At 32.7% G+C, this 23,061-nt stretch overlaps 2 protein-coding genes across 8 annotated transcripts; one reads left to right on the top strand and one right to left on the bottom strand.

The window, feature by feature from the left end:
• Window positions 1-2,106: 2,106 nt before the first annotated feature.
• On the bottom strand, window positions 2,107-10,805 carry CycB3 (cyclin B3). 5 transcript variants are annotated; one of them, XR_016138572.1, is made up of 8 exons: window positions 9,678-9,837; window positions 6,950-7,211; window positions 6,470-6,784; window positions 5,711-6,163; window positions 5,409-5,564; window positions 3,858-4,138; window positions 2,668-2,774; window positions 2,107-2,286 (listed from the first exon to the last, which is right to left on the bottom strand). XR_016138572.1 is itself a non-coding variant. In XM_011649564.3 (7 exons), exons 2-7 carry the CDS (start codon window positions 7,163-7,165, stop codon window positions 2,723-2,725), a joined length of 1,473 nt encoding a protein of 490 aa, XP_011647866.1. In that variant the 5' UTR covers window positions 7,166-7,211; window positions 10,661-10,805; the 3' UTR covers window positions 2,107-2,722. The 5 variants fall into 5 exon arrangements, 4 of the variants coding, with proteins under 4 accessions (XP_011647866.1, XP_011647865.1, XP_011647867.1 ...); XM_011649564.3 differs by lacking the exon at window positions 9,678-9,837 and adding an exon at window positions 10,661-10,805 and having other exon boundaries at window positions 2,107-2,774; XM_011649563.3 differs by having other exon boundaries at window positions 2,107-2,774.
• Window positions 10,134-21,701, top strand: Pex1 (peroxisomal biogenesis factor 1). 3 transcript variants are annotated; one of them, XM_089073742.1, is made up of 16 exons: window positions 10,134-10,685; window positions 11,255-11,470; window positions 11,548-11,662; window positions 12,514-12,903; window positions 14,278-14,875; window positions 15,431-15,648; window positions 16,186-16,342; window positions 16,429-16,591; window positions 17,100-17,259; window positions 17,672-17,988; window positions 18,498-18,562; window positions 18,667-18,726; window positions 18,944-19,130; window positions 19,195-19,368; window positions 21,317-21,429; window positions 21,542-21,701. In XM_089073742.1, exons 1-16 carry the CDS (start codon window positions 10,593-10,595, stop codon window positions 21,612-21,614), a joined length of 3,099 nt encoding a protein of 1,032 aa, XP_088929868.1. In that variant the 5' UTR covers window positions 10,134-10,592; the 3' UTR covers window positions 21,615-21,701. The 3 variants fall into 3 exon arrangements, with proteins under 3 accessions (XP_088929868.1, XP_088929867.1, XP_088929869.1); XM_089073741.1 differs by having other exon boundaries at window positions 17,666-17,988; XM_089073743.1 differs by lacking the exons at window positions 10,134-10,685; window positions 11,548-11,662 and having other exon boundaries at window positions 11,328-11,470; window positions 17,666-17,988.
• The last annotated feature ends 1,360 nt before the right edge of the window (window positions 21,702-23,061 follow it).

Raw genomic sequence — 23,061 nt, 5'->3', positions numbered from 1 at the left:
TATATATATATATATATATATATATATATATATAAATACTACACACGAATTATTACTAATATATCGGGTAGCCATAAAAGTCCCTTGCTCTCTTTTTAATTAGCTATTTTGTTAAATAGATTTTACATATTTACTGTATAATGAATATCTGATTTTTTTCCAAACATTAAAAAATAAGGACATCACACATAGAATTTGGTTATAAACGTAAGTATCGAGAACTATTATATCAAACTACTAGATCATTCTAGTATATGTATATATTCTTATTTTTTCTAAATACTTAATTTTTTATATATACCAAATTTATTACTTTTTAATGCTCTTTTCTTTTTTATTTCTTTATATATGAATAAATATAAATATTAATTATACAAGTAAATTATATTGTAAGAATGCCAAATGAATAAGCATCTCTCCGTCAAATGCAAGAATAAGGTGGATCCGCGATTTGCAAGATTCACTTCAGATACAATATTGTATGCAAAATGGAGCGTCCAAATTATGGACTTCTTTCATTCCTTATATCTCCAAGCTCTTCAACTTTACAATAGGGATTTCGTGGCCGCCCTGCATTCAAGAAGAAAAAAAATGTTCTACACCTCATACAAACATGCATATACACATACATACGCACATACATGCACTCATTGTTTCGGCTTTGTGATATTATGAGCGAATGTTGATATCACAGATGATAGACAATGTTTTTTATCTGAAATGTTTTTGTTTGGAGAAAGAAGAGACTACATCATCCGGCACTATTGTACAGGTTTTGAAACATCGAATCGGTGAAATATCTTTTTCCTAATTTATACTTATATTTAGTTTTGGCACGCAGAGATTTATAAACTAATATTTTTTTTTTTATTTTTTTTTTTTCGATCTTTAAACTGCAAGGCAAACTGTAGATGTATATCTTAGCAATTAATAATAACTGGTGTTCACACATTTTAGACACATTATTGTGTAAACTATGTTTATGATTAGGCAGCGTAAATGGCCGAGATCTGTCGCTTACAAATTGAATAATTACGAGTTTTGAGGGAAAAAAAATCTTACTTCGCATTTAAATGTATAAAACAGGCATCCAAATTGTACTCAAATTGTCGTAATTTAAAAATAAATCATTAGATATACCTCATTCTATAAGATCAAATATTAGAATATTTCACTTGCAATTGAATCTTCACATTATGTGATAATCTATGATAAAAATATCGTTTCTTCAATCATGACTGTAATAGTTAAAAATCCGAGTTTCTCATTTAATAACACAAGCTTCATCTTCAGTCTACCTACAGACGGGCTTCCGTGACATTTCTTTATCGGGAACGAATTTAATTTTTCTATGTTCTTCCCATTTTTTTTCTTGCAGTTTCCATTCATATTCTAATAATTAGATCGTTATTAATATTGGAATGTGTGGAGACTGAGAAGGGAAGAATAGAAAAACTAGCATTTTTTGAGGAGGAAGAAAATTCGGAAGCCTGACTGCGCAATAATGATACATAACAATGCGCCACACTCTTCACATGGCAGTACCTTCAGTGATACACGATTAATTGACAATCAGCAGTATTCTTCTAAAATATTTTTCATCGCGTGTAAAACATCAAAAGTTTAAAGTTAATTATGAAGAAATCAATTGAAAAGCAATGCACATGGTCGATTATTCTGAGGAATGAAGTAGAGATATTACAATATAATATTTATTTAGTTATTTTTATACAAAATGTTCAATGATTTTTAAATAGTATGAAATAAAATAAAAGACATCAAGTTAATCAAATTTAATACGTGCAACTTGATGAAGTCTAGTCTAGTCTAGTCATCATTTATTTATGAGTTAGAAGTTTTTGGCTCGAAGCATGGTGGGTTGTAGGGCAATAAAATTTCGTACATGTAAATCCGACCACGAAACAAAATTATGAATTTTATAATTGCTGCAATGAACGCAAAACATACTTCAATTCATGAATTTATGAATTGTGCAATTTATATTTCTTTTTTCAACTTCAAAGTCCCTTTAGTCTTCTGAATGATACTAAAATGTATATCAAAAAAATTTTTTCGTTGGGAACAATTTATTGGATTGCAAGGCGATTATAAAAATAAATTTTATTCCAACTTATCTTTTAGATTTAAAAAATATACATTTTATCGTTCTCGAGAAGTTCGACCATACATGCCTTACTTTTCACTTTATTCTCATAGGTTAAAAAAAAAAACCCGACATCAGATCTCGGATTGACAATTCATTTCGCAAGATGTAAAAGTATGGCGCTAAAATAAATTTTTTAATAAAAAAGAATTAGTAAAATAACTTATACAAATAATAAGGACAATGTAAAATGATATAGAGATTATCGCATCATATACATATATATAAATAAAATCATAATAATAAAAGATAATGAGCCATCAATATACATGCTATCTGTACCCGTAAAAAACTCGGTGAACGACAAAAAACTTTCGCGACAAAACTTTTTAATGTGCATTCGAAATTTTTTACGTTTTTGCCCCTGGTTTATGCATTATACAATTTAAACAACAGTGTCGCTATTTGCACATTAACAATTGTGCCATTATGTTGATTTAATAATTGATTGTTGGTACGACTAGTCCTAACTCTTAATTCCGTATGTTATCAAGATAATTCACCTGTCTATACTGAATTTGACACTTTCTTTAACTTCAATTGCTTTACTCTCATTATTTATATATCTAAAGTCTCTTTCAGAGGCAATTTTGCTACTTCGAAGAAAATCCTAAAATAAAGATAAAATAGAATGATTAACTCATGAAAAAAATATGCTTTATATATCATACATATATTTTTTTAATATATTTAATATATTTAATTTATTTTATTAATCTTATGTACACGCACGCACGCACGCACGCACGCACGCACGCACGCACGCACGCACGCACGCACGCACGCACGCACGCACGCACGCACGCACGCACGCACGCACGCACGCACGCACGCACGCACGCACGCACGCACGCATGCACATACACATATACACATAGTATAATCCAATAATAACTGAATTAATTCTCATGAATCAAATGGAACGAATTATATTGAATGAAATGTTTTGCACCATTTCATGATTTTCACAATAATTAAAGAGTTAATTTATAATTTATAATATAGAATATTTACTTATAATGCACGCCTCCAAACATATTGCCGCGCGTCTAACTATAAACATAATATTCTTTTGTAAGCTTTTGTAAACCTTTTGAAAGCTCATTTATATGCGGATCTGTGTAATAACTCTTTAATTATTACGAAAATCACAAAATGGTATAGAAATTTTTATTCAATATAAATCATTTTATTTGCTCACGAGAAGAATATGATTATTACCGGATATCCTGTATATACAAAGTCGGAATCTTTTAATATTTCCGATATTTTCGAATATAAAAGTATTAAAATAGTTATTAAAAAGTCACTATTTTATGAGATTGACCTTTCGAAAACATTTATTTTCCAAAAAAATATTTTATATAAAAGTTGTAAGTTTTTCTCTTTTCGACACAAGATCAATCTCGTAAAATAGTGATTTTTTAATAACTATTTTAATACTTTTATATTCGAAATAATTAGAATTCATATTGGGTAACAAAAAATATGGTTGCATTTATAAAAAATAGTGACGATAAGAAAATATCGAGAATGAGTCCATTTATGAATGAATCATAATCATGTAGCCTCCTTGAAACTATTACTTTTATATAAAATCTTTTTTTTTTTGGAAATGCTTATTTTCCGAAATATTAAGGGGTTCCGACACTTTTCATTCATCCTTTTGTGTATGTGTATAATTAATACTTACTTGTGGCTGTACTTGCTGTGAACAGTCTTTAATGTTTCTTTATGTTTTTTATGCAATCCCTGATTTAAAAGATTGCAAATATCTCTTATATCGCTAAGTTTATAACCGCTATAATATTCTAACGTTGAATTCCATCCTCCCAGATCCTTCATTAACAATGCAAGTAGCAATGCCGCTGCTGCCATTTTGCTATCACTGAATCTGATCGTCGTATAATCCATCAACGAGTGTTCCAATATGTACCGAGCCAAAGTTAATGTGGGCATAGACACCTTGGCACACTAATTTTAGATAGTGATTAAATTAATGTACATTGTGAAGATTCCAGTCGAATAAAATAAGACATTAAAATTCCCAGCAAAAAAACATAATTTTCTTTAATCTAACTTGAAAAATAATACAGGGTGTCACCCCTCCCCCCCCCTCAAGGAACACCCTGTATATTTTTTCTAACTTCTTGTATGCAGTTGAATATATCTAAGATTTATAAATTAAGAAAAAAATATCGAGTGTTTTGTTATTCGGGTTCCAATTCTACATTCAACATAGATTTAACATAGATCTTTCAATTGTTAGGCATTACTTTCATAACTTATTCAAGCTTTAAGAGATGCTGAACTCGTCTGTATTACAAAATATGATATTTTTCCTGTGTATTTGACACTTTTTATGTATTAATTTTATAGATTTGAAAATTCTTTTCTACAATTAAAGTTTATGCATTCTTTTATCTATCATATGAAATTCATATCAAATAAGAATAAAAAAAAATTTTTTAATTTAGATCTTTTTTTATCATTTGTTACTTTAATATGATATTCAAAGCTGTTAAATCGTGTCAACAATTGTTTTATATAAAAATTTTGCAATCCGCAAAACTAACATCGTTAAATTGGTAGATTATATAAACAATATTGAGTTCTTAAAATTAGACTTATTGTTAGATACGTAATACAAGAAATGCACACAAAAATTTGTTTATATGTACAAATGTATGTATAACATGACTATGTATGTATAACATGATATTTATGCATAAATGTGCATGTGTAAACGCTTTCATCGAAGTTTATTTGTTTCTCCAACATCCTTAAAATTTTAATACTTTTTTTACTTCTGAACACATTATCTTTAAATAATAAAATGAAAGCAGCTACTCAACGAACTTGATCTGATAATTTTTATTGAATTTATATTCATGTAAATTCAGAATCAATTGATTGTATTGCGAACTACATATCGTTATTTTTAATTACAAGCAACAGCTCAAAGTTACCTAAATTTAGTTATCTAACCAAGTTATCTAAAGTAAAGTTAACTAAATTTTTTTCCTTTTAATAAATCGATAATCAAATTTGAAATCGATTACCCTTCCATCTTTTATATATTATCTTTAAATATATAGTACTTTTAAATCTAATATCAAGAAATAAAATCAATGTCTTTTTTTTGGAAAGAAAAAAAAGAGAAAAAAAAAATAATATATGTTGTCTAATTCATTAAAATCTTGATAGAATAATTTCTAAGGTATAAATTAACAGTTTTGCTTACCCTGGCATAACGCCGAAGAAATCTGTAAGAAAGAGGTATTCCCAAATCAAAATTAACTACTTTTAAGACATTCATTTCCATTTTAATCAATTCCCTCTGCGAGTAAGCGCCGTCACATATATACAAAAAGTCTTCCACCATTGGTGGTATTCGTTCCTAAAGAGAATCAATTTCTGTGTTTATGTTGGATTCGAAAATAAATAATAAATATAATTTTATTAGATAAATATTTGGATATAACAAAGTATAATTGTATTGGATAATAATTTGTAATTAGATATAATTATTAAAAAATGACTTACGTCAAATTTGCTTGCTATGAAAAGACTTGCAGCACCGAGCAGTTGTAAGGTTTCTTTTCCGACTGTCACCTTCGTCAGATACAAGTCGACCAGTTTCACAGCTAGATATAGGGTCTCATGATTAAGTTCAAATGATTCCTGAACTTCGACCATCCAGTCGACTAATAGTGCCCTCATCCATTGCGAAAGGCATATCTGTCGCTCCATGTAATCGTCGATAGGAAACAAGCGTTCTCGTTTCTTCAAGTAGTCGAAGATATCCATCGCATAGTGTGACACTTGATATGGATCTAGCCAATTTTCGATATCAAAATCCCATTGGACACCTTCGGGCAATTCTCTCTCAGGTACAGCAGTTAAGAGAGCGGCGGCCGAGACTTTTACTTTATCTTCCTTCGGAGATAGCGTAGTCTCATTTTTCTCAGTTTCTTTTTCGTTCGTTTTTTCATCAATCTATATACGTTTAATTTATTGATACCAAATGTAAACAATGATGTAAAATAAAATATAGTATTGTCTTAGAGTTAAAAAAAAATACACGTTTAATTTCTTGAATCTTTACAAAAATTTCTATAAAAATTGTTAATTTTATTTAAAATATATTATAAAACAAATTTTATAAAATCTAATTTTTATCAAATTTTAATTTCTAAGTATTTGTTAACAAATAAGAAAAATGAAAAAATGAAAAATGAAAAAAAAAAAAAAATACTAATTCTAAAAAATTATATGTGATATATAGCAAAAAATATTTTTTACCTTATTACTTCTGCGAGTTCTTTTCATGCTATCTGAAACATCCTCTAAAGCACTAACATACAATGAGTTATCCTCCGATTTCTCTAAATCTATACTTCGCTTGTTATGTACAATTTTGTTAGCAATTTCTGTTTTATTATCTTCTTTTTTAAGAATAGACTTAACACGAGGCACTGGTTTTAATTTTGCTGGTGCAATTTTTGATACAGTATTATCTGTAGGTTTCTCTAAAACAGTGTTACTTTCTACAACTGATTTGGTTTGCGTCACTTTTTTCGTTGGTTGATTTTGCCCTCCTAACGATGTTGTAATAGCCTGTTGCAATAATAAAAATATTATATATAATAACATATAATTGCATATAATAAAATTATATTACATATAGACAAGACATTAATACAAACATTATAATGTAATATACGTTACGTTGTAATAGAATATATATTTGCATTTTGATAGCAATAATCAGAGAATACTTACATTAGTGATATTTGTAAAGGCACATCTTTTATTCGATTTTTCTTTAGTTGGCGAAATCTCTGCTTTCCGCTTGGCACGAGTATCTCTGCTAATACTGGATTGCTGTTTTAATACATTGTTCAGTAAAGTATTCTGACTTCTAGTTGTTATTCCTTTCCTCAAGGTTGCAGTGCTCTTTTGTCTATTTTGTCCGAGTAATACTTTTGGAGGTGCCATTTTTGGGTACAATAAAACTTTGGTGCTTCCTTTCCTTATCTAATTCCTATTTTTTTAAAACACATGTTATTAATTTATGACGTATAATATGTATAATAATATGTGTAAATATAATATGAATATTTTTTTTTAATGTAAATCACAAAGCTGTTTCAGAGAGATTGAGGAAAATCACAAAAATTTCAATTATATCATATTTGATTTACAATTAGATAGTAATAAAATATATTGATAAGATTTATATTTATTTAATCAATTTTATTAGAAATAAAAAATATAAACTTATTTAAAATACAATAAAATACAATTAGGAAAATAATATTTAAATCAATTTCTTTGATAATTTTCGTTGACATAAATTATTACTATCATAAAATATTCAATAATTCAATTATAGAAATAATTGAATTATAATGTTTAATTTGTTTACGTTTATTTTTTTAATAAATTTATTATAAAAAAAGTTTATTGAATCTGATTTCTATTGTTAAGACATAAATTAATAAATTATTTTCACACAGCCTGTTTCACACACACAAAATTGAAATGAATACTTAGATTTTGTTTTTCATTTTCAAAAAAATCACAATCAAAAAAATATTTGAAAAATACTTATAATGTATAACAGTATGCTTATATCTATATTACAATACAGATCTTTCACATAATAGTTGGTTTAATAAATTTAAAATTAAATTATTTCTTTTTTAATTTTACATTAATATATAATTTAAATTTGAGACTCTAAAGTGAGTTTTATTTGCAAAACATTCTTAAATAAATATAATATTTGTCCAGACTTTAGTACATTTTATTACTTGCTTTATTTCATATGTGATTCTAAAAACTTCACTGAAGATAATTAAGTATATTTTTATGAAATATCTCATGTATTTCAATAAAAATGATGATATTAACATTAAGTACTTTATTAATCCTCAAAGTTTTTTTTTTGTAAATTAAAAAACTATATAGTAACTTTTACATATCAGTTAATGATTAACTCTTGCTAACAAATACAGACATAAGACTTTGTTTTACATTAAATGTGATAATTATCAAAAATATATTAATACTTCTTATTTAATAACTGGAATCCTTAAGTCCTGCGCACAATGGAGAAAATATGAGAAAGAGGAATAAATATTAAATGTTAAGATCTATGTATAATGGATAATAGGAACAGAGAATAACGCAAGCAATAGAATTTAATCTACATCGCTCTATTATATAGAAATAGAAGGACAGAACATTACTTTCTCACTTTATCAACTCGGACATCAATTTTAGTGAGAAGGCATATTCAATACTATAATATCTATGATTAATAGGCTAATGTGTCAATTGATACATGAGATCTGTTCTTTTTGGCTCAATCTTTTGCACCGTTCATCTTTTCTCTTTTTCTTTCTGACATGGAAAGAATTAGAGTCTTACTCTTATATTAATTATATAATATTCTATTTTATATTTGTTATATAAAACAGAATATTATGTAAATAAAATAAGAATATGTTTCTTGCAAAGTTATATTTTTACTTTTTTAATATTTTGCATAAATGCCATTTTAAAGAAGATTTTAGATTTTGTAATATAAAAAAACCAAACAAAAATGTTACTTTGCAATATGATCACTCAAGATAAAAATTAGTTTATTTCAGATATAAATTAAATCCGCTATTCGAGGATTAAGTACACAAGTATTATTCAAATTGTTTGCTTTTAAAAAGTATCAAATACTAAAGAGTACAAAAAAGTTAATCGATTACAAAATGCTCTAAACATAGATTTTTGCAACAAGTATAAAAACAAGTCCGAATTAGCCTGACTTGAGGTTGATTTTTAAATTGATTAATTTGATAATCGTCATTCAAGTAAAATACGGCGATGGAAGCACGGAGATTACAAAAGTATCCTTTCGAAAAAGTACGGTGACTCTCGACGAGATGCTATCGATTGAATACGCTAACGCTAACGATCGGTGATGATTTTGCATACAGAATTCGGACTCCCCGACGAACCGGGTCGAGAACCACGTCGAACCGATCGGCCAAATTAAAAGGGGATTATCCCGCCTTTCGTTCGTGTGAAAATTCACGTCGACTTTCTGTGATGAATCTTTTGCTTTTTGGAGGATTTCTCGTACCTCGCAGCTGCGCGCCAGGAGAAAAACCGCGCGCGGGAACTACCGGAATGGAACTCCGCTCCGTGTGGCCGAGCCGTCCCGACTCGTTTCTAACGTCCAATTGCCTGACACCGTCAACTTCTCCGTCAACTTTCGACCGGACCCGGGGAAACGACTGAGAAAAATCGCGACGTCGGGGGGGGGGGGGGCGCGCTCGCGCGAAGGTCGCGAGCAAAATATTTATTTCGAAATACATCCGGGCAAATGTGGAGCCGCGGACGAGTGGAGGGCGCGGGCGAGCCACCCCTCGAGGCGCGTCGCTCGCTACAGGATGTACGTACGAGCATGTGCGCGCGCGCGCGCGCGCGCGCGAGAGTTTGTACCTACGTGACTTGAGGTCCTCGTGCATCCGCGTGTGAACGGCGAAAGATCGTTCGTTTTTACAAGGTCCTGCCACAAGGCATGCCACGCGTCCGTACGCCTAGTGTGAGACGCTCGCGCGTCCCCGTCCCGACTCGTCTCGCCTCGACTCGACTCGACTCGACTCGACTCTCACGCGTCTCACCGCGCTGGTGATTAACTGAAGTCGGCCGGGGTTCAAAACTCACAGTTACAGATAATCGGCGAGCCTCGATTGGCCGCTACCGCTGTGCCGCCAGGCCAATCCGGGCTCCGCCGCCATCATCGGCAACTACTGCCGAAACTACTACGCGCGCGCACCCTCGCGGTTAGTTAGTTAGACTGCTCTAACCTTCAATGAAACATCAAAGTTTTAAATCGCGTTTATCTCTTTTTATAAATATTTTATTTTAAATCTCGCGTTCAGTTTTTCCATTTCAGCGGAATGATATAGTTTTCTTGACTTTTAAAAATGTTTTTAATTTCAATTCTTTTATCCACTGTTGATATTTTCTTATCCTGATAGATTTAAAATATCAATTCAGATATTTTTTTTTTTTAAAATAAGATTTTTCTTACGCTAATCGCTATTTTACTGTAGGATTCTTACGTAACGTAGCTTATTTAACTTTATTAAACTTAATATTAACCGCAACAAAATTGATTTTTTATTAATTATTACATATATTTTATATATTACTCTTACTATATGAAATAGTATCTGTTTAATAGTATATTCAAGACAAAATGTAAATTATTGGTTCAATTAAGTATCGAGCATATCGAGTTCCCATTCTCAGTCGCTGTAGGGAAGCTATCCAACGCAAAGTTCATCGAGTTTCAGAAAAGTGTATCACTGTATTGTATATTTTATTAGTTCGTGTTTGTGCCGTTTACGTTGAGATGCAACACGAACGTTTCGTCGTGAAATACGTTACGGCAAACAATTGCTTCGCATATTTGTCGATTACCTGGTTGCGCCGTTTGGAAACTAAGGTTAGTTTTCGTTTTACGTAATGCGAACTTCGTGATCAACCTTTGCGTCAAAACAAGTGGCACGTGATCGCCCCGTGCTGCAGTAGCGCTCCCTGCGGGCGTGGCATTTGCAAATCGCTGACCATATGATTGATGTAAACAGAAAAGCCCCTAGCAGAAAAAAAATTTCATTGATAAAGCGCCATCTATTAGAAATATAATAAAGATTATTAACTCCATAATGATAAATCCGATAATCGATAAAAGGGTAATCTTTAAATAAAAAATAATAAAAAAAAAAATAATAATTGTTCTGTTTTGAAAACAAAAGAATTGACCTGACTATCTTCGATTAATTTATCATAATAAATAAGAATATCATAATAAATCTTTTTTAAAAGATTTTTAATCTTGAGTTGAATAAAAATAATACTTGCATCAATACAAATTCAATCAAATGAAGATTACAATTTTTAAAAAGATTATATTTTTGCTTTACTTTTTGCTTTTTGATACGAGAATATTTTTTTTTATTTAAGACTAATTTTTTTCTGTATAATATTATCCAGTAATAATAATTTAAATTACAGGAGAATGCGATCGAAATATCGCACAATGGAAGGAAATACTATCTTTCTTGTGTCGCTCGGATTAATAATGATGAAACATTATGTATCGGAGCGACATTTGCGAGAAGTTTAAACATTCAAGAAGGAGATGAAGTATTTGTATCTTCTATGAAAAATGTTCCTTCATTAAAGAGTATTAATATTGCTCCTCGCACCGCAAGTGATCGCGAGCTTTTGGTATGATAATTTTTATATATGTTTTTTTTTCTATATTTTAGTAACGATATAATCAATCGATCTATATTTGGTGACAGGAATTACAAATAGATAAGGTACAATCAAACCTCTTGAACCAAGTGAGAATTGTCGCGAGAGGACAGCCAATCGTGGCGTGGATCTCAAAATTCTCCTCCGTGACTTTCATCGCGGGCAAGTTGTTTATTCTTTATAATGTTATTTACAGTTATTTGTTCAGGATTTACTCCAATGAAATAATTACTATTACTCTCTTATGTAAATGCTAGATTATTTTTTTGCAACATAATTTTAATATTTTAATATCAGAGAGAAAATTATTGGACGCAAAGGAAGGATCGAAAGATTAATTGATTAAGTCGTTTGGCATTATTAAAATATTAAAACATATTGTGTCTTGATATATTTTAATAAAATATACTGTTAATATATTTATTAGAGCATATATCGGAACACGTATTAGGGCGTCTGAAAAAAATTTTGCTAAAATAGAAGGGGAACTGGTATATTAACCTTTCAGACAATAGAAGACATCATTGAAATTGTTTTGGATGTATTCAAGATGTCCTAAGATATTTCTTAGGACATCCTAGATATATTTCGGGATATCTTGGTTTAGGATTATTATTAATGTTGTCTGATTATATATTTTTATATTTTTTTCTCTATTTCCATAAATGCACAATACATGTGTATTTAAGAATGAATCATGTTAAATTATTACCGTTCTACAAATTGTAATGAAAAATAATTATAATAATTATAACAATTATGGATAATAATTATCCATATTTGTCCAGTTGACAAGTGAATAACTGCTCCCTCTTTCCCTAATCGCTCTCTCTCTCTCTCTCTCTCTCTCTCTCTCTCTCTCTCTCTCTCTCTCTCTCTCTCTCTCTCTTTCTTGCCTATTTCCAGGCGTCTATACAAGATACACGTTATTATTTTATTAATACGTTAACATTTTAATAGTGCCGAAGAATGTTATTAAAAGAACGTTTTGTGTGTGTATGTGATTCTTATAGAGGATTCGGAGCCAAAATTTGCGTATGGGCTCCTCGAGGAGTTCACCGAGGTGCACGTGCTTGATGCAATTACGAATACAACGATAAGAGACGCAATTGTTAAGGAGGAGGTCACGAAGATGGTCAATCCTTTGGCCAAAATCTTGCCTTACTTTGCCAAAGGAAGATCAGATCATCGTGATTCGGAGGACATGGCCGCAAATTATATGTTACTTCAGAGCTTCCGCGATAAATGCGCGCCTCGCGTGTTCCGCGTGTATCCGCTACCGGATCTCCGATCCTTCGATCAATCAAACCCTTACGACATGATCTTGCGGTGTCCCTGTCATGTTCTGATTCCGAAGAGTTGCTTGCCGAAAGCCGCGAAAGGAACGACGAGTGGAATAATGTGTAAATTTTTATAAATTTTTTATAAAAAGAGAATATTTATTTACGTAATTTTTATTTAAAAAGAATAGAAGGAAGTCGCCGATAATAATATATCGCTTTGTTTTTAGACATTTGCATTTCTTAAATAAAAGCCAAAAGTAAAATTTTGGAAACAAATATAAACTTAGGAAGTGTCTTCTGTTAGATGATACGACAATTTTTATGATACGACTGACACTGTTTTATAGTACACTGATATATTTATAATATACTCAAATTTTCATAATAAGAAATGCTTTAAAAGAAATAAAAATGAGCATTTGGAAAATTGAGCTTCAAAAATAACGTAGTAATCAATGATGCTGCAATTTAGACGAAGCCATTTTTGGCACCACTGAATGTAGATTATATAATAATATAATAATAAGTGAAATAAAAATATAAACATATAGCATAAAATATATTAAATTATGTAAATTTATTATATATGAAATAAATTAATAAACTATGAAAAAAGAATAAAAAAGAAATATGTTTCTATAGATTAAACAATACATTTTATAAAATTAAAAGATTAAGATTTTAAAAATAAAAGCAACGTAAAAATTAGAAAAGTAAAAATAAACATTTATTAAAAAACAGATAATATTACTGACATATGTGTGCAGTATAGTGTGCTGCACCGATTTTGTTTGTTAGACATTAGAAGAATGAACTTACTTCTTATATATTTTTTAATTAAATATAAAATTTAGATTAATTCTATCAATTTGATTGTAATTGTATAAACATATTATGAGCTGTATGACGTGAAGAAAATTATTTACATAATCATACATCATCAATATTTAATTGTTATAATCATGTTTTAATTATTTTAATCAATTAAAGTAAATATAATATTCAGAAGAAGAATACAAATATTTCAAAGAAAATAAAAATTGTAAAAGATGATTTTTTTTTACAAGTGGATGGAAAACTGCATTAACATAGACATAATAAGAAAAATAAAAAAGAGAAAATATAAATAAAGCAATTTTAGCAAACTTGAAAGATAATTTAATATTATCCTTACAATTAGTATTGTTTAAAGTATGCAATTTGTAGAAAAAATTCTAAATATATTATTTTTGCATTGGAAAAATTTGTTTTTAGTTAATTTTATATAGAAACAAATTACAAATATGCGAATATGGGTTTTTTTATGGGCCTAAGTAAATCACGTTTTTATTAGTATTAATAAAGTAATATATAGTAAAGTATAATAAATGTTTAGTTGCCAAGAAAAGTATCATTTTAAAAGTCAGTATCGGCGACTTTTCTCTATTTTGCTTAAAATTTGCGTGCTCAATTTTTCCTAATAACCAGGATTAAAGCAACAAAATTCATTCACAGGTAAAGTCAAGAAAGTGTTGAAGGATCGACAACGTGCCAACGCTACCGTTTTTCCGAATAACGATGATTCTTCTTTTAAACCTCCGCAAGAATTCGTCGCCAGAATTTATATTCTCGAGGACGTTTTAGAGAAATGCTCCGCGTCGTCATTAGATAAGGACTATTTCGACTTGAATTCGAGTCATTCCTGCATGTACATGTCAACGAGTTTGAGAATCACTCTAGAACTGGAAACGGGATGCAGAGCGATCGTGCAGACGATCAAGGGGGAGGATGCGCGATCGAGACCATCGTCGATGAACGTCGCAATCTCCGATCGATCGGAGATAACGCCGGAAGTTCTTGAAAATTACTTAAAACTTCATTCGAAGCACGAGCCACTGTTGCTCAATTCGGATGCGACGATTTTACTCGACAACGGCGAACGATGTGTCGTACAAATGTTACCCACAGATTGTCATTACGCGACAATAGATGGGAAGGATGTAGAAGATCTGGTCGTTATTGTTTCGCCCACGAAATGGGCGAGTCCGAGTAACGAGGAAATTTTGAAAAATCGTCTCGAGGACAATTCGAAGGCAGCGAAAATTTCCATGAGGTAATGAAGTGCCCATGGAAAAATTAATTTTTGTTGCGATTTTGCATCTAAAAATTTAATCAAATATAGATAGATCTGAAAATAATTTTGTTTGGTCATAAAAATTATTAAGGTAGAATCCTTAAACATGATGATAATGCAAAAATTTCTGATATTCTAGCAATTTTAATATCTCAATTATTTTGATGGCTCAACAATTATTATTATTTTCAAATTTATATCTGGTCAAAATATTTTAGCTTTTTTAGGGGTACTTTAACAAAAATATCTTTTTCATTACACTTTATGCATGTATCATAGTACTTATGGTTGTTGTATCGATGATGTTACGATAAAAATGCTATTTCTAAATCGCTGTCTACAAATAATCAATCAAATCTTTAAATCGTCCATTTCTACCAATGTAGATAAACTTTAATCTCGGTTTAATTTACACTTTATTATTTTTTTTTTAATTTTTAGAACTAAAAGAGATAGAAAAATAAGTAAAACCAAGACGACACGGTTAATCTACATTGGAAGTAGAAGTAGATGTTAAACAAAAAAATATTACAGATATATAGAGGACATCCTTAAAGATTGTGAGATCGCGCTCGATCTTAGCTTGGGCTTGCGACGACTTGCGGTGGACTTTCGGTATGACCGGGAGAACGTTCTGATCTGCGGCGACGTAGGTTCCGGCAAAACGACCGTCTGCAAAATGCTAATCGAACGTTATCGCGAGCCACCGTGTTTCGTGCACGCGCATGTAATCGATTGCAGGTCACTGAAAGGTAATATCGCGATAATAATTTCCGCACAATTAGTGCAATTAACTGCGATGTATCGTGGCGAATTTTGATTTCTGCCGACTACCAAGCCCATGCAGGACTCTAAATGTTACGAATATTTGTGGCTTTCTCTAGCAGTAATTTACTAATTATATAATAGAAGACTTTGATCAATGCTCCCTTTTAATTTTAATACAAATAATATAAATTAATATAAATTATTATTATTACATTTCATTTTAGTGTGTGTGATCAATTTCAATTTATAGTTTATAATTAAAAGAAAAAAAGTCAATATCGCTCAAATTACGAATTTTGGAATTTATTTTATAACTTTATTATAACTGCGTTTATTTTCATACAAATTAAATATAAATTAAATTTATGTTTATGTTTATCATCAGAATAACATCTGTTTAAAATGAGATTCGCTAAATGAATTAAAGAGTGTGACTTTGAATTCTGTTAAATTTTGCCTGTGTCAGTTGCTTAACACATGTGGGATATCTCTCATATTTACCTGGGATAATTATTTATTAGGCAAAAAGGTAGAGATACTACAGAAGATTTTTAATTCGGCCATGAGTGAGTGTGTGTATTATCAACCGTCCATACTATTTCTGGATAATTTGGAAAGCATTACCAACGCATCATCAAATGATGAGGAAAATACGATAGATGCAACGAATGCTTCCAGGTAAATAGAGTTTTATTTTAAAATCCACTTGACGATTATCCTCATCGACAGGATTTGATAATTGATTGATATTAAATTGATTTTAGAATTACTGATGTACTGATTAATACCATCACGCAATACCAGAAATCTCATTACATCTCGATCGTCGCTACTTGTGCCGGCGTGAGCAAAATTGGTTCGAAATTACGACCGGCTAGGGGAGCGCAATTCTTCAGGACAGTTCTGCAAATTCCCAATCTCGAAAGGGTACAATTAATTCATTTGAAATTATTTTACAAAGTAACGTGCATGATATTTAAGGAAAATAAAGCTTTTATTTGAAAAAAAAAAAAAAAAATAGATTGACAGGAAATTAGAATTTGTTTTCATATATATTTTGTTTACATTGCATATTTGTATTTGTTTAATGTAAAAATTACAAAATTTAATTTTCAGCTCGTGTTATCTTTATGATGATCGATCCAATGAATCGACTTCGTTCGAAAAGAGGAAAAGAAAGAAAAATATAAACTATCCATCAATTATATTTATTTCTTTATATATAAAGTTTTCTTTTTCATTTTTGATTTTTTGATTTCTTTCGTTTGATTGTTTGAATATCTCCAGCGTCTTCATGTTTGTTTGTCGATGCGTTTCTCGATTAACGCGCTTTCATATTTCCGCACCTTCATAATTAAACTCCCCTATCCTGTAAGTTAGAACATTCGCTTGTTGATTTCTGCGTACAACACTAACTCGTGTCGTGGCTAACCAGGTGGATAGAATCGATATTTTGCGATTAACGCTCGAGGACAAGTTGTGCGTGCCCGGAGACATGAATTGGAATTACTATGGAAACAAGACCGAGGGCTGGATGCCTCAGGATCTCGTCGACCTAGCGGAGAAGGCTACGTTTGTCGCGTGGAAGCGTCACGGTAACGTGACAGATGAATGATAAATAAAAATACCGACGAATACTGCAGTAATTTTAAGTAGGGCAATTGATCTAAAAAAAAAAAAAAATAAAAATAAAAAAAAAATAGTAAAAGCAAATAATAATGTACTCAATAACCATGATAATTAACGGCTATTTTTTCTAGAGAAAGAAAAAAAAATTTCTTTCTGGTAAAACGTATATTTTGTAATCAGGTTCGAATTATTATTTTTTAGATTATCCGTGCTATCTGGGCACTTAATACTTAGTATTTATTTAAATATTAAAAGAAAAGTTTAGTATTTAGTTTCAAGTCGGAGGAAATATGTATCTTTTTAACTTAACTGTTTTTAGGAGATCGTTGTAGTTGTAATGTGCCATGTTTATACATTTTTATTTATTTAAAGCGGCAGAAAGATTGGAATCACCGATTACCGTGACGGAGGAGGATGTTAACACTGCGCTGGAGGATTGCACGCCGATGTCACTGCGGGATGTGCAATTGTACAAGAGCGGCAGTCACTCTTGGTCCGACATTGGCGGATTGGCAGACACGAAAAGATCCCTCACGGAAATTTTGCAGTGGCCGCTCAAATATCCGAAAATCTTTAAGAATGCTCCGATAAAGCTTCAGAGCGGCGTCCTGTTATATGGAATGCCTGGTACTGGAAAAACGATGCTAGCCAAGGCGATTGCCGGCGAATGCGGCGTAAATCTAATCAGCATTAAGGTAAAGTCAAGGGATCCATTTTTTAATTATAATTTACGAATTTATATTTCAATTCTATTTGGATTTATTATGGATAGAATCATAAGTATAAAAATGATTTATAATTTTATAGTTGTATTATAAAAAATTAATATATTAATATCATACATAATGAAATTTATAACGAAGCCATTTTAAAAAATTACTTAAAATACACACACACACACACACACACACACACACACACACACACACACACACACACACACACACACACACACACACACATACACACAAACTTTTAATTAGATAAATAAAATTTATCAGTAACTTTAATAATGTTTTGGTCACACAATTCTTATTTTATAAATAATTTTTTTAATTAAAATAATAATTACTCAATGCCTTGAAACGTTACAGACATTTAATATGTATCATATATGTATATTTTTATTTAATTATAGTTTACATATATATATGTAGTTTGATAATTCCACTTTCATTTTGTAAACAACAAAATTTTATTTCAGGGTCCGGAATTGCTGTCGAAATATATAGGTGTTAGTGAGGAATCTGTGAGAGACGTATTTGAAAGGTACAATAAAATTCAAAATTTTTTCCCATTTTTTTTAAATTGATATTTTAGCTTAATATGATCTATAGATATTTAAAAATGTACATTACATTCTCGTATTATAGAGCCCGACGAGCCAAACCGTGCGTTTTATTCTTCGATGAATTTGACAGTCTTGCCCCCAGGTGAGGAACAAAATTAAATAAAATCAAATTAAATGAAATATAATTGATTAAAGGTAATTGAATAGATAAATGTATTCGCAGTTATCACAAATATGTAAACAATTATTCATTTTTAACGTTATGTCTCGTTTCAGTCATCCTTCATATCCAAAACACAACGTATCTTAACTTATCCTTTCTTCTATTTTGATACACATGTATATTTTATTTTAATTAGACGTGGACACGACAGCACCGGGGTCACCGATCGAGTGGTGAATCAATTGCTAACGCAACTTGACGGAGTCGAAGATCGCGAAGGAGTGGCAGTCGTGGCAGCATCCTCGAGGCCTGACCTGCTAGATCCGGCTCTTTTGAGGCCGGGACGCCTCGACAAATGTTTACATTGTCCTTTACCGAGCGAGGTAAATATATTTTTGACAATCATCTAAAATGTTTCCTTAATAATATACCCGCTTGTTCTTGCAGTCGGAAAGAGAAGCAATCTTTGCGGTTCTGTGCGATTCCCAAAACATAGACGAAGCTGAATTGGATCTGAAGAAATTGGCCCAACTTTCCGATGGCTTTACGGGAGCTGATATTAACGCGGCAATTACTTCGGCGAGACTGTCGGCGTTCGAGGACGCCTTGGCGACTGCGATGGTAATTTGTATATATTTAAAGTGCTTTATCTATTTATTTAACTGCACTAATGCCGGAATCTTCTCTTATTACAATCTGTAATCTTGTTATACATTATTAATGTAAGAATTCACTTCGGTCTACTATCTCTGTATTTAACAAAGGTTTCCAAATGTGGAAACAGAAAAGAAGATAAAAAGTAGATAAAAATTATCTACCTAGCATTTTTCGTAGGTAATCATTTCAAAATGAAAAGAAAACTGAAGGAAATATTAAGATAAGTTTAGTCAAAATTTCAGTTGTCAGCTCTGTTGTGATCGATCTTTCAAGCCACCTGGACCGCGGAATAGCAGATCGCATCGCTAATGGCCGAAGCGTTTTGTTGTTACTGTCGTTGTGGTAGTATCTGAGCAGCGTTGTAATGAAAAGCACTTCTCATGCGACTCCCGAGAATCATTTGTAGGGAAGCTTTCGAAGTAAGATAGTGCGTAATGACGATAATATCGTTAGGTGTGCACCCTACGGTGTGCGTGCACATAGGGGCGCGCCCGAGCGCGGGCTGGGGATAGGGGGGGAGGGGGAGATCGAAGGGGGGTTGCGGGAGGCTGTAGGTGCCGCGATATAACCGAGGAAACGTAGACCAGGTTTATTAGCACACGGTGCCGAGAGCGCTAGGCGGCCGGGCTACCCCCTTTGGCGCTCCGCTTCATCCCCCAGCCTCTCCACGCCTCGCTGAACGTCGAGGGGGTTATTATCTTATGCGTTATAATGATACACGGTTTAGGGCCTGCAGCGGTCCTGTAAGATCGAAAGCTAGACAGCCATTCCGTTAGTTATGGCGCTCGTTAGCTCCTTATATGTCTTAAACGTGTCTACCGTTAATTTCCTAGTTGTGTATTTATTTATTCATTCATTCATTCATTCATTCATTCATTCATTCGTTCATTTTTATCATTTTTCTGCTAAATAAATGCAAAATGGCTCGTAACATTTTACTGATGAAGATATTTTTGATTAAACAAAAGTAAACTCATAATAATTATTATTATGTTGTGTCATTCATCAAAATATTTCTGAAAATTATTAATTTATTAACTGATGTCTAGCAGTTTCTAAAGTACATAAAGAGTGTGTTCGAGGACATTTCTCGATGTTCAAAATTAAAATTGTCATCTTCAATTTTTGTCTAAAAAGATAAAGAAATCAGGGTTTATGTAATTAAAAGTATGTGTGATTTCATATAATTTCGGAAATAAGCGTAAATTCAGCGGTCATTCATTGCTGCATGCGTGTGCAGATGTGCTGATCGAATTAATCAGGATTAATCCGGGCTTGTATTAAAAGGTCGGGAGTGTCCTCGAGTTATACGAGGAACGAGTGGCACGGTTCACGGGAGGAAGCTATTAATTAATACGGATCGGAGAAAACGAAGTTATAGCGGCACTTATCTCCCGGAAGAACGCGAGTATCCAAACTGTGCGTCTAATTAGCGAGTGAGTTTCCGGAGAGCGCGATGCATCTTGAGAGAGAGAGAAAGAGAGAGAGAGAGAGAGAGAGAGAGAGAGAGAGAGAGAGAGAGAGAGAGAGAACGAGCGAAAGAAATAAAGAGAAAAGGAGAGAGAGAAAATGAGAGATAGAGATTGCTTTGCTGTGATAAGAGTGATTATGCGGATAGGAACATGGGAGGGTGTTTTCCGAAGCAGTGCAGATTGTGTTTAACTCCAATAATTAATTCAAATCGTTGTTGTTAACACACAACATTAAGCTTTCGCAGTACTTTAAGATGAATACAATTTTTTCGACAAAATTTTTTTTTTACACAATTTGAAGCCGTAAACTATATATTTTAAATAATTAAAACAAATAGAAATCATAAATAGAAACATAAAAGTATTGTACTTTTTTGACATATGTATATATATATATATATTTTTTATATTATATTTTATATAATGCTTACTGATAATAGGATGGCAAAGTCAACACGGCCATGATCAAAGTTACGCAAACGCATCTCGTGGAGTCCGTTCGATCGACGAGACCATCCTTGTCCACCATTGAAAAGTTGAAATACGCTAAAATGTAAGTAAATGCACGAAAAAGATCAAAATTAAAAAATACTTATTTGTTTTAAAAAATTAAAAGCTTATGTTATTATATTTATTATTCTAACCATATTGCTTTATTATTGTAGTTATGCCCGGTTTTCTAAGGGGGACAGCTTCGCGGAGGATGCGCTGAAGAATCAAAAAGCGACACTAGCTTAGGCCGAATATTTTCTCAAATTAAAATAAAGTGTTTCAACAAGGCAAAAAAATATATTTTTATATTACGTAATTAAATACAACAATATATAATACGATGATAAAACTGAAACCAAACAATTTTCTGTTTCCTGACATCTGACATCTTAGCATCACATAAAATAGAGATTTGACGTCGTAAGATGTCGTAAGATAGCTGAAACATGATCCGAATTTTTCGATAATTATTCGATAATTATCGTCTGCTTTTGCGCCACGCATTCTTCGGATTCTTCGGGGGAATTGATTCCGAACGAGAATTCACACCCACACTCCGTACGTAACTCATGGCAGAGATTTTACCGAGTAAACCCGGTGGCAAACCGCACGGCGCGGCGGCGGCAGCTCGCGGGGGCGCGAGCTCGAGAAGACGGATGTCGCGCCGGGGCAAAGTTAAATTAAATCACGGGCGAAGGCAGCTAATATTGTAGTTTATCTGGCGGGACATTAGCGCGGTGAAATATGCGCCTCCTTCGCCCCGGCGAACTTAAAATCAAGATCTTAGACGAACTTCCCGGCCCCTCCCCCTTCGCCCCGTGAGACGCACCGAGGCACCGAGACGTCGACGCCGGCGCGTCCTTCCTGCTAAGTCGCGCGTGAAAATACTAATTATTATACCGATTATTAATACGAAAAGTTGCCAGCGCTAAGTCGACGTGCACGAGGAGACTCGCGGCGGAGTTTCGCGGGCAAGAGGGCGGAGGAAGAGGGGCGAGCGCGAGCATCCGGATTACGCTCCGCGCTTGTACGTCGGGTTGGGAGGAGGAAAAGTGGACCGATGCTAAGAGCGCATCGCGCTCAGCAAACAGATAATGAGTTTGCTAGACTAAATGCGAAAATATAGAATGTAACGTCGCCATATTGTTCTCGCGCAGAAATCGCGTGGGATCACGTTGCGCGCTCGTGTTGCAGATTTCAATTCGCTGGCTACGATCTCGTGAGGATTTGTGCACGATGACCTTTGCGTCCACGGGGCGAAGAATGTATTCTTTCGCGCAATGAATGTGACCAAAAGAAATCTGAGGGGAGCGCTGTTTGTAGGGTTAAGCCGCGAAATGGCGGAAGAAAGAGGCGCGATGCGAAGGGATGCTTGCAGAGACGACGACGACGACGACGACGACGACGACGACGGTGACGACGAGGAAGACGACGACGATGACGAGGCTCTGCTTAGCATAAAAATGGCCAATTACTCGACTAACAAGCGACACGAAGAGAGAGAGAGAGAGAGAGAGAGAGGGGGGGGGAAGAGAAAGAGAGAGAGAGAGACAGCTATTGGACGATGAAGCCGGCTAACTCCGTTAGCGCTCTCCGTCCGCCGAAGGAGATTAGTTAGCGTAAATGCCGCCGGTTGACGCATTTTTATTCCTGATTACCGCTTCTCGCCGCGCTAATCCCATTCGCGTTGGCG

The sequence above is a fragment of the Pogonomyrmex barbatus genome, unplaced genomic scaffold (assembly GCF_055798465.1).
Source record: "Pogonomyrmex barbatus isolate J1 unplaced genomic scaffold, ASM5579846v1 scaffold15, whole genome shotgun sequence".
Classification (NCBI taxonomy): Eukaryota; Metazoa; Arthropoda; class Insecta; order Hymenoptera; family Formicidae; genus Pogonomyrmex; species Pogonomyrmex barbatus.
Note: the sequence above shows the minus strand (reverse complement) of the source record. Positions and strands in the feature narration are given on the sequence as shown.